This window comes from Salmo salar, chromosome ssa05, assembly GCF_905237065.1.
Source record: "Salmo salar chromosome ssa05, Ssal_v3.1, whole genome shotgun sequence".
Taxonomy (NCBI): domain Eukaryota; kingdom Metazoa; phylum Chordata; class Actinopteri; order Salmoniformes; family Salmonidae; genus Salmo; species Salmo salar.
This window is the reverse complement of record NC_059446.1, coordinates 7,810,933-7,823,256: the sequence shown is the minus strand read 5'-3', so window position 1 is coordinate 7,823,256 and position 12,324 is coordinate 7,810,933. Positions and strand designations below refer to the sequence as shown.

Below are 12,324 nucleotides of genomic sequence, written 5' to 3'. Positions count from 1 at the left end.
ATCTAACAGTGGAATCTGACTGGAATGTGCCAGCCTGATATAACAGTGGAATCTGACTGTAATGTGCCAGCCTGATCTAACAGTGGAATCTGACTGGAATGTGCCAGCCTGATCTAACAGTGGAATCTGACTGGAATGTGCCAGCCTGATCTAACAGTGGAATCTGACTGGAATGTGCCAGCCTGATATAACAGTGGAATCTGACTGGAATGTGCCAGCCTGATCTAACAGTGGAATCTGACTGGAATGTGCCAGCCTGATCTAACAGTGGAATCTGACTGGAATGTGCCAGCCTGATCTAACAGTGGAATCTGACTGGAATGTGCCAGCCTGATCTAACAGTGGAATCTGACTGGAATGTGCCAGCCTGATATAACAGTGGAATCTGACTGGAATGTGCCAGCCTGATCTAACAGTGGAATCTGACTGGAATGTGCCAGCCTGATATAAAAGTGGAATCTGACTGGAATGTGCCAGCCTGATATAACAGTGGAATCTGACTGGAATGTGCCAGCCTGATCTAACAGTAGAATCTGACTGGAATGTGCCAGCCTGATCTAACAGTGGAATCTGACTGGAATGTGCCAGCCTGATCTAACAGTGGAATCTGACTGGAATGTGCCAGCCTGATCTAACAGTGGAATCTGACTGGAATGTGCCAGCCTGATCTAACAGTAGAATCTGACTGGAATGTGCCAGCCTGATATAACAGTGGAATCTGACTGGAATGTGCCAGCCTGATCTAACAGTGGAATCTGACTGGAATGTGCCAGCCTGATCTAACAGTGGAATCTGACTGGAATGTGCCAGCCTGATATAACAGTGGAATCTGACTGGAATGTGCCAGCCTGATCTAACAGTGGAATCTGACTGGAATGTGCCAGCCTGATCTAACAGTGGAATCTGACTGGAATGTGCCAGCCTGATATAACAGTGGAATCTGACTGGAATGTGCCAGCCTGATCTAACAGTAGAATCTGACTGGAATGTGCCAGCCTGATATAAAGTGGAATCTGACTGGAATTTGACTCACCTCCACCTGTTGACAGATCTGGATGAGAACTGACTCACCTTCACCTGTTGACAGATCTGACTGAGAACTGACTCACCTCCACCTGTTGACAGATCTGACTGAGATCTGACTCACCTCCACCTGTTGACAGATCTAGATGAGAACTGACTCACCTCCACCTGTTGACAGATCTGACTCACCTCCACCTGTTGACAGATCTGGATGAGAACTGACTCACCTTCACCTGTTGACAGATCTGACTGAGAACTGACTCACCTCCACCTGTTGACAGATCTGACTGAGATCTGACTCACCTCCACCTGTTGACAGATCTAGATGAGAACTGACTCACCTCCACCTGTTGACAGATCTGACTCACCTCCACCTGTTGACAGATCTGACTGAGAACTGACTCACCTCCACCTGTTGACAGATCTAGATGAGAACTGACTCACCTTCACCTGTTGACAGATCGGACTGAGAACTGACTCACCTCCACCTGTTGACAGATCTAGATGAGAACAAACTCACCTTCACCTGTTGACAGATCTAGATGAGAACTGACTCACCTCCACCTGTTGACAGATCGGACTGAGAACTGACTCACCTCCACCTGTTGACAGATCTGCAGAGCAAGGGCTGATTTCAAGGTTTTACAGCTAACCTACAAAGCATTACATGGGCTTGCTCCTACCCATCTTTCCGATTTGGTCCTGCCGTACATACCTACACGTACGGTCTGGTCACAAGACGCAGGCCTCCTAATTGTCCTTAGAATTTCTAAGCAAACAGCTGGAGGCAGGGCTTTCTCCTATAGAGCTCCATTTTTATGGAATAGTCTGCCTACCCATGTGAGAGACGTAGACTCGGTCTCAACATTTAAGTCTTTACTGAAGACTCATCTCTTCAGTAGGTCCTATGATTAAGTGTAGTCTGGCCCAGGAGTGTGAAGGTGAACGGAAAGGCTCTGGAGCAACGAACTGCCCTTGCTGTCTCTGCCTGGCCGGTTCCCCTCTCTCCACTGGGATTCTCTGCCTCTAACCCTATTACAGGAGCTGAGTCACTGGCTTACTGGTGTTCTTCCATGCCGTCCCTAGGAGGGGTGCGTCACTTGAGTGGGTTGAGTCACTGACATGGTCTTCCTGTCTGGGTTGGCGCCCCACCTTGGGTTGTGCCGTGGCAGAGATTTTTGTGGGCTGTACTCGGCCTTGTCTCAGGATGGTAAATTGGTGGTTGAAGATATCCCTCTAGTGGTGTGGGAGCTGTGCTTTGGCAAAGTGGGTGGGGTTATATCATGCCTGTTTGGCCCTGTCCGGGGGTATCATCGGATGGGGCCACAGTGTCTCCTGACCCCTCCCGTCTCAGCCTCCAGTATTTATGCTGCAGTAGTTTGTGTCGGGGGGCTAGGGTCAGTCTATATCTGGAGTATTTCCCCTGTCTTATCCGGTGTCCTGTGTGAATTTAAGTATGCTCTCTCTAATTTTCTTTCTTTCTTTCTCTCTCTCTCGGAGGACCTGAGCCCTAGGACAATGCCTCAGGACTACCTGGCATGATGACTCCTTGCTGTCCCCAGTCCACCTGGCCGTGCTGCTGCTCCAGTTTCATCTGTTCTTCCTGAGGCTATGGAACCCTGACCTGTTCACCGGACGTGCTACCTGTCCCAGACCTGCTGTTTTCAACTCTCTAGAGACAGCAGGAGCGGTAGAGATACTCTCAATGATCGGCTATGAAAAGCCAACTGACATTTACTCTTGAGGTGCTGACTTGTTGCACCCTCGACAACTACTGTGATTATTATTATTTGACCATGCTGGTCATTTATGAACATTTGAACATCTTGGCCATGTTCTGTTATAATCTCCACCCGGCACAGCCAGAAGAGGACTGGCCACCCCTCCTAGCCTGGTTCCTCTCTAGGTTTCTTCCTAGGTTCTGGCCTTTCTAGGGAGTTTTTCCTAGCCACCGTGCTTCTACACCAGCATTACTTGCTGTTTGGGGTTTTAGGCTGGGTTTCTGTACAGCACTTTGAGATATCAGCTGATGTAAGAAGGGCTATATAAATCAATCGATTTGATTTGATCTGACTGAGAACTGACTCACCTCCACCTGTTGACAGATCTGACTGAGAACTGACTCACCTCCACCTGTTGACAGATCTGGATGAGAACTGACTCACCTCCACCTGTTGACAGATCTGACTGAGAACTGACTCACCTCCACCTGTTGACAGATATGACTGAGAACTGACTCACCTCCACCTGTTGACAGATCTGACTGAGAACTGACTCACCTCCACCTGTTGACAGATCTGACTCACCTCCACCTGTTGACAGATCTGGATGAGAACTGACTCACCTCCACCTGTTGACAGATCTGACTGAAAACTGACTCACCTCCACCTGTTGACAGATCTGGATGAGAACTGACTCACCTCCACCTGTTGACAGATCTGGATGAGAACTGACTCACCTCCACCTGTTGACAGATCTGGATGAGAACTGACTCACCTCCACCTGTTGACAGATCTGGATGAGAACTGACTCACCTCCACCTGTTGACAGATCTGACTGAGAACTGACTCACCTCCACCTGTTGACAGATCTGACTGAGAACTGACTCACCTCCACCTGTTGACAGATCTGACTGAGAACTGACTCACCTCCACCTGTTGACAGAACTGACTCACCTCCACCTGTTGACAGATCTGGATGAGAACTGACTCACCTCCACCTGTTGACAGATCTGACTGAGAACTGACTCACCTCCACCTGTTGACAGATCTGGATGAGAACTGACTCACCTAGGGCTGTAGAGGTCATAACATTTTCTCAGACGGTTAATTACCGGTCTCACGTTAATTGACCGTTAATTAACATAAACACTTTTAGCATCTTCAGGTCTCCACACATACAAGCCGCTGGTGTGCGCCTTTGAAACATCTACATTTAAAAAACTCCAATAAATCCATTTAATATACACCATCACAGTAAATCCATTATTTATTTTAGGCAGGTCTAAAGAAACATTATGAAATGAATACATTTGATTTCAGAAGAACAGGATATGAAATTGGCGTACTGTATGTTATCAGGCTATGCTCCATGCCATAGGCTGTGCTGTAGGCTTGTTCATTTAGCAGACTAGATATGTTTATAAGTCCCGTGCCATTATTTGATTGTATATGATTTTATAGTAAGAGGAATATATTTGAATGTATTTCTCCCATTCCGGAGCGAGTGCTATGTTGGCTAAGCGTAACAGGGATAATTTACAACAGGTCCTATACACTAGATTTACAGTTACTTGGCAACTTTAGTTGTGAATGATACAAACCTTAGAATGTGTTAGAAATCAAAGCATATGGGCTGCATGATGTCACTACAGGCTATTTATGACGTGAGAAAGCCGCCCAAAAATATTGCGCTCTGTTCCTTGCATCAGGGCTTCAAACCCTGTTCTCTCATCAAGTGATCATATTTTCACCCATCAGACTATTCTCAAATGTAATCTTATCTTTACTAATATGTAAAATGAGTTTAGATTTATCGTTATCAAATAGGCAGGAACAGGAACAGGAACAGGGGATAAATTCGTGTCATCCATATGCAGTGGAATAACAAATAGAGACGGGATCGTTTTTCAATAATCCCAGGTAAACTATTCCGCTTTTATTGTAGCAGCTGGGATCCTCATTATTTTTAGGGGGCAGATCAGCTTTAATACTGCAGATAGATTGTAGCTTCCATCAATGTAATTATCTGAATCATTTCCAATCCCCATTGTATTTTTTTTGTAAATATAGAGTACCAGCCAAAAGTTTGGACACACCTACTCTTTACAGGGTTTTTCTTTATTTTTACATTGTAGAATAATAGTGAAGACATCAACACTATGAAATAACACATATGGAATCATGTAGTAACCCCAAAAAAGTGTTAAACAAATAAAAAAATATTTTATATTTGAGATTCTTCAAAGTAGCCTCCCTTTACCTTGATGAGGAATGAAGGAGAGAGAGGAGGAGATGGAAACACACAGTGATGAATCATTCTGAAGCTAAAGGTAATGTGTCAGCCTATTCATTATGAAAACATTGATAATGCCCTATTACTAGGCTATTAAGACCTGCTGTTTTCAACTCTCTAGAGACAGCAGGAGCGGTAGAGATACTCTCAATGATCGGCTATGAAAAGCCAACTGACATTTACTCTTGAGGTGCTGACCTGTTGCACCCTCAACAACCACTGTGATTATTATTATTTGACCCTGCTGGTCATCTATGAACATTTGAACAACATTCCTCTCTAGGTTTCTTCCCAGGTTCCTGCCTTTCTAGGGAGTTTGTCCTAGCCACCGCGTTCCTACATCTGCATTGCTTGCTGTTTGGGGTTTTAGGCTGGGTTTCTGTACAGCACTTTGTGACATCAGCTGATGTAAGATGGGCTTAATAAATACATTTGATTGATCGATTGACTGAGTTTAAAAGCGTAATACTGTCTTGATAATAAGTATTTGAAGTGATTTTCGGTGGCATTTGCATTAATGTCTGAGTGGTTAGATTGGGACAATAGAGCCCTGAGTGTACCAGACCATTAGGACCTGATGGAGGGACAATAGAGCCCTGAGTGTACCAGACCATTAGGACCTGATGGAGGGACAATAGAGCCCTGAGTGTACCAGACCATTAGGGCCTGATGGAGGAACAATAGAGCCCTGAGTGTACCAGACCATTAGGACCTGATGGAGGGACAATAGAGCCCTGAGTGTACCAGACCATTAGGACCTGATGGAGGGACAATAGAGTCCTGAGTGTACCAGACCATTAGGACCTGATGGAGGAACAATAGAGCCCTGAGTGTACCAGACCATTAGGACCTGATGGAGGGACAATAGAGCCCTGAGTGTACCAGACCATTAGGACCTGATGGAGGGACAATAGAGCCCTGAGTGTACCAGACCATTAGGACCTGATGGAGGGACAATAGAGCCCTGAGTGTACCAGACCATTAGGACCTGATGGAGGAACAATAGAGCCCTGAGTGTACCAGACCATTAGGACCTGATGGAGGGACAATAGAGCCCTGAGTGTACCAGACCATTAGGACCTGATGGAGGGACAATAGAGCCCTGAGTGTACCAGACCATTAGGACCTGATGGAGGGACAATAGAGCCCTGAGTGTACCAGACCATTAGGACCTGATGGAGGGACAATAGAGCCCTGAGTGTACCAGACCATTAGGACCTGATGGAGGAACAATAGAGCCCTGAGTGTACCAGACCATTAGGACCTGATGGAGGGACAATAGAGCCCTGAGTGTACCAGACCATTAGGACCTGATGGAGGGACAATAGAGCCCTGAGTGTACCAGACCATTAGGACCTGATGGAGGAACAATAGAGCCCTGAGTGTACCAGACCATTAGGACCTGATGGAGGGACAATAGAGCCCTGAGTGTACCAGACCATTAGGACCTGATGGAGGGACAATAGAGCCCTGAGTGTACCAGACCATTAGGACCTGATGGAGGGACAATAGAGCCCTGAGTGTACCAGACCATTAGGACCTGATGGAGGGACAATAGAGCCCTGAGTGTACCAGACCATTAGGACCTGATGGAGGGACAATAGAGCCCTGAGTGTACCAGACCATTAGGACCTGATGGAGGGACAATAGAGCCCTGAGTGTACCAGACCATTAGGACCTGATGGAGGGACAATAGAGCCCTGAGTGTACCAGACCATTAGGACCTGATGGAGGAACAATAGAGCCCTGAGTGTACCAGACCATTAGGACCTGACGGAGGGACAATAGAGCCCTGAGTGTACCAGACCATTAGGACCTGATGGAGGGACAATAGAGCCCTGAGTGTACCAGACCATTAGGACCTGATTGATACTACCAAAGCATGTCCATAGAGCATAAGAGGAGGTTACCGTGACCCAGCGGTCACGTTGGAATTTGAGAATGAGGTCATGACTGCTGGTGTGGTGGTAATACGGTCACAACAACAGCATCTAGACTCACCTCAACCTGCTGACAGATCTGGATGAGTTTGGCCATCTGGTTCTCCAGCTCACTGTTTCTCTTCACCAGGTTGGTGAGGTTGTTCTCCAGGGTTTGCTGTTGGGATAGGCAGAGGAACAGGCCAATGAGATATTAGTGGGAGGGAACCTAGAAGAAATAGCTAAGTGTACCTTTAATTTGGCTTTGCTCTAAGGGGGAAAACAGACCAAGAGGAACGTTGACCGTTTTCAGTGGATGGCCATCCTATTGCCTCTGACCACAGAACATCGGCCGTCATTTTCAATACATTTCCTGACAATTATACACGTTGAATCACCACTGTTTGTCGACACCCAGCAGGTGATCAACTCAATACAGTTGACGGTCATGTTGATCAGTCTATCCTTTAAAATGAGTGTGAATGGCAATGGATTTCAATCAGGATGAAGATACTGTACAAATATTGTGTGGTCCTGTGTGGCTCAGTCGCTCGAGCATGGCACTTGCAAAGCCAGGGTTGTGGATTTGATACCCACGGGGAACCCATATGGAAAAATGTATGAACTCACTACTGTAAGTTACTTTGGATAAGAGCTTCTGCTAAATGACAAAATAAAAAAATAAATGTAAATGTACATACATACAAATGTATGTAATTACAATTATTGTGGGCAGTGAAAATAAAATTAAACAAAGATTATTTCAATGTAAATGACCATCTTGATCACTACCATCAGAACTACAGGTTACAGTTCCCAATAAACCATTTGAACTACAGGTTACAGTTCCCAATAAACCATCTGAACTACAGGTTACAGTTCCCAATAAACCATCTGAACTACAGGTTACAGTTCCTCAATAAACCATCTGAACTACAGGTTACAGTTCCTCAATAAACCATCTGTACTACAGGTTACAGTTCCTCAATAAACCATCTGAACTACAGGTTACAGTTCCCAATAAACCATCTGAACTACAGGTTACAGTTCCTCAATAAACCATCTGAACTACAGGTTACAGTTACCAATAAACCATCTGAACTACAGGTTACATTTCCCAAAAAAACATCTGAACTACAGGTTACAGTTCCTCAATAAACCATCTGAACTACAGGTTATAGTTCCAAATAAACCATCTGAACTATAGGTTACAGTTCCACAATAAACCATCTGAACTACAGGTCACAGTTCCTAATAAACCATCTGAACTACAGGTTACAGTTCCTCAATATACCATCTGAACTACAGGTTACAGTTCCCAATAAACCATCTGAACTACAGGTTACAGTTCCCAATAAACCATCTGAACTACAGGTTACAGTTCCACAATAAACCATCTTAACTACAGGTTATAGTTCCCAATAAAACATCTGAACTACAGGTTACAGTTCCAAAATAAACCATCTGAACTACAGGTTACAGTTCCAAAATAAACCATCTGAACTACAGGTTATAGTTCCCAATAAACCATCTGAACTACAGGTTACAGTTCCCAATAAACCATCTGAACTACAGGTTATAGTTCCCAATAAACCATCTGAACTACAGGTTATAGTTCCCAATAAACCATCTGAACTACAGGTTACAGTTCCACAATAAACCATCTGAACTACAGGTTACAGTTCCTCAATAAACCATCTGAACTACAGGTTACAGTTCCCAATAAACCATCTGAACTACAGGTTACAGTTCCCAATAAACCATCTGAACTACAGGTTACAGTTACACAACAAACGATCTGAACTACAGGTTACAGTTCCTCAATAAACCATCTTAACTACAGATTACAGTTCCCCAATAAACCATCTGAACTACAGGTTACAGTTCCCAATAAACCATCTGAACTACAAGTTACAGTTCCACAATAAACCACATGAACTACAGGTTACAGTTCCCAATAAACCATCTGAACTACAGGTTACAGTTCCTCAATAAACCATCTGAACTACAGGTTACAGTTCCAAAATAAACCATCTGAACTACAGGTTACAGTTCCAAAATAAACCATCTGAACTACAGGTTACAGTTCCCAATAAACCATCTGAACTACAGGTTACAGTTCCCAATAAACCATCTGAACTACAGGTTACAGTTCCCCAATAAACCATCTGAACTACAGGTTATAGTTCCCAATAAACCATCTGAACTACAGGTTACAGTTCCCAATAAACCATCTGAACTACAGGTTACAGTTCCTCAATAAACCATCTGAACTACAGGTTACAGTTCCTCAATAAACCATCTGTACTACAGGTTACAGTTCCTCAATAAACCATCTGAACTACAGGTTACAGTTCCTCAATAAACCATCTGAACTACAGGTTACAGTTCCTCAATAAACCATCTGAACTACAGGTTACAGTTACCAATAAACCATCTGAACTACAGGTTACATTTCCCAATAAACCATCTGAACTACAGGTTACAGTTCCTCAATAAACCATCTGAACTACAGGTTATAGTTCCAAATAAACCATCTGAACTATAGGTTACAGTTCCACAATAAACCATCTGAACTACAGGTCACAGTTCCTAATAAACCATCTGAACTACAGGTTACAGTTCCTCAATATACCATCTGAACTACAGGTTACAGTTCCCAATAAACCATCTGAACTACAGGTTACAGTTCCCAATAAACCATCTGAACTACAGGTTACAGTTCCCAATAAACCATCTGAACTACAGGTTACAGTTCCCCAATAAACCATCTGAACTACAGGTTATAGTTCCCAATAAACCATCTGAACTACAGGTTACAGTTCCCAATAAACCATCTGAACTACAGGTTACAGTTCCTCAATAAACCATCTGAACTACAGGTTACAGTTCCTCAATAAACCATCTGAACTACAGGTTACAGTTCCAAAATAAACCATCTGAACTACAGGTTATAGTTCCCAATAAACCATCTGAACTACAGGTTACAGTTCCCAATAAACCATCTGAACTACAGGTTATAGTTCCCAATAAACCATCTGAACTACAGGTTATAGTTCCCAATAAACCATCTGAACTACAGGTTACAGTTCCACAATAAACCATCTGAACTACAGGTTACAGTTCCTCAATAAACCATCTGAACTACAGGTTACAGTTCCAAAATAAACCATCTGAACTACAGGTTATAGTTCCCAATAAACCATCTGAACTACAGGTTACAGTTCCCAATAAACCATCTGAACTACAGGTTATAGTTCCCAATAAACCATCTGAACTACAGGTTATAGTTCCCAATAAACCATCTGAACTACAGGTTACAATTCCACAATAAACCATCTGAACTACAGGTTACAGTTCCTCAATAAACCATCTGAACTACAGGTTGCAGTTCCCAATAAACCATCTGAACTACAGGTTACAGTTCCCAATAAACCATCTGAACTACAGGTTACAGTTACACAACAAACGATCTGAACTACAGGTTACAGTTCCTCAATAAACCATCTTAACTACAGATTACAGTTCCCCAATAAACCATCTGAACTACAGGTTACAGTTCCCAATAAACCATCTGAACTACAAGTTACAGTTCCACAATAAACCACCTGAACTACAGGTTACAGTTCCCAATAAACCATCTGAACTACAGGTTACAGTTCCTCAATAAACCATCTGAACTACAGGTTACAGTTCCAAAATAAACCATCTGAACTACAGGTTACAGTTCCAAAATAAACCATCTGAACTACAGGTTACAGTTCCCAATAAACCATCTGAACTACAGGTTACAGTTCCCAATAAACCATCTGAACTACAGGTTACAGTTCCCCAATAAACCATCTGAACTACAGGTTATAGTTCCCAATAAACCATCTGAACTACAGGTTACAGTTCCTCAATAAACCATCTTAACTACAGGTTACAGTTCCCAATAAACCATCTGAACTACAGGTTACAGTTCCCAATAAACCATCTGAACTACAGGTTACAGTTACACAACAAACGATCTGAACTACAGGTTACAGTTCCTCAATAAACCATCTTAACTACAGATTACAGTTCCCCAATAAACCATCTGAACTACAGGTTACAGTTACACAACAAACGATCTGAACTACAGATTACAGTTCCACAATAAACCATCTGAACTACAGATTACAGTTCCCCAATAAACCACCTGAACTACAGGTTACAGTTCCCAATAAACCATCTGAACTACAGGTTACAGTTCCACAATAAACCATCTGAACTACAGGTTACAGTTCCCAATAAACCATCTGAACTACAGGTTACAGTTCCCAATAAACCATCTGAACTACAGGTTACAGTTACACAACAAACGATCTGAACTACAGGGTACAGTTCCACAATAAACCATCTGAACTACAGGTTACAGTTCCCAATAAACCATCTGAACTACAGGTTACAGTTCCCAATAAAACATCTGAACTAAAGGTTACAGTTCCACAATAAACGACTGCTATTTACACTGTAAGATAGCATCATCCGTCCATACCAAAGCCAATATTCAGTTCTGAGAGATAACAGATAACACAAGATAACCTTGAAGCAGATAGAGAAAGAACATCAGAATCGTTCTCTGTAGAAATATTCAGAATACTATACAGCTACAGTCACAACCTTCAATAGTGATGAGTGAGGTTTAGATCCACCACTCAAGAGAGAGTTTATATCCCAGACAGCTAGTGGGTTAGTCAGAGGGTTTATATCCCAGACAGTTAGTGGGTTAGTCAGAGGTTTTATATCCCAGACAGTTAGTGGGTTAGTCAGAGGTTTTATATCCCAGACAGTTAGTGGGTTAGTCAGAGGGTTTATATCCCAGACAGTTAGTGGGTTAGTCAGAGGGTTTAGAGCCCAGACAGTTAGTGGGTTAGTCAGAGGGTTTATATCCCAGACAGTTAGTGGGTTAGTCAGAGGGTTTATATCCCTGACAGTTAGTGGGTTAGTCAGAGAGTTTATATCCCAGACAGTTAGTGGGTTAGTCAGAGGGTTTAGAGCCCAGACAGTTAGTGGGTTAGTCAGAGGGTTTATATCCCAGACAGTTAGTGGGTTAGTCAGAGGGTTTAGATCCCAGACAGTTAGTGGGTTAGTCAGAGGTTTTATATCCCAGACAGTTAGTGGGTTAGTCAGAGGGTTTATATCCCAGACAGTTAGTGGGTTAGTCAGAGGGTTTATATCCCAGACAGTTAGTGGGTTAGTCAGAGGGTTTAGAGCCCAGACAGTTAGTGGGTTAGTCAGAGGGTTTATATCCCAGACAGTTAGTGGGTTAGTCAGAGGGTTTATATCCCTGACAGTTAGTGGGTTAGTCAGAGAGTTTATATCCCAGACAGTTAGTGGGTTAGTC

General features: G+C 43.3%; 1 protein-coding gene across 3 annotated transcripts in view; it reads right to left on the bottom strand.

The window, feature by feature from the left end:
* Positions 1-12,324, bottom strand: part of LOC106604185 (probable E3 ubiquitin-protein ligase MID2) — a 296,937-nt gene that overhangs the window by 53,060 nt on the left and 231,553 nt on the right. For all 3 annotated transcript variants that reach the window (XM_045717834.1, XM_045717833.1, XM_045717835.1), the window contains one exon: positions 7,039-7,134. In XM_045717834.1, the coding sequence (XP_045573790.1) occupies positions 7,039-7,134 (96 nt within the window). The remainder of the gene's footprint in view (positions 1-7,038; positions 7,135-12,324) is intronic.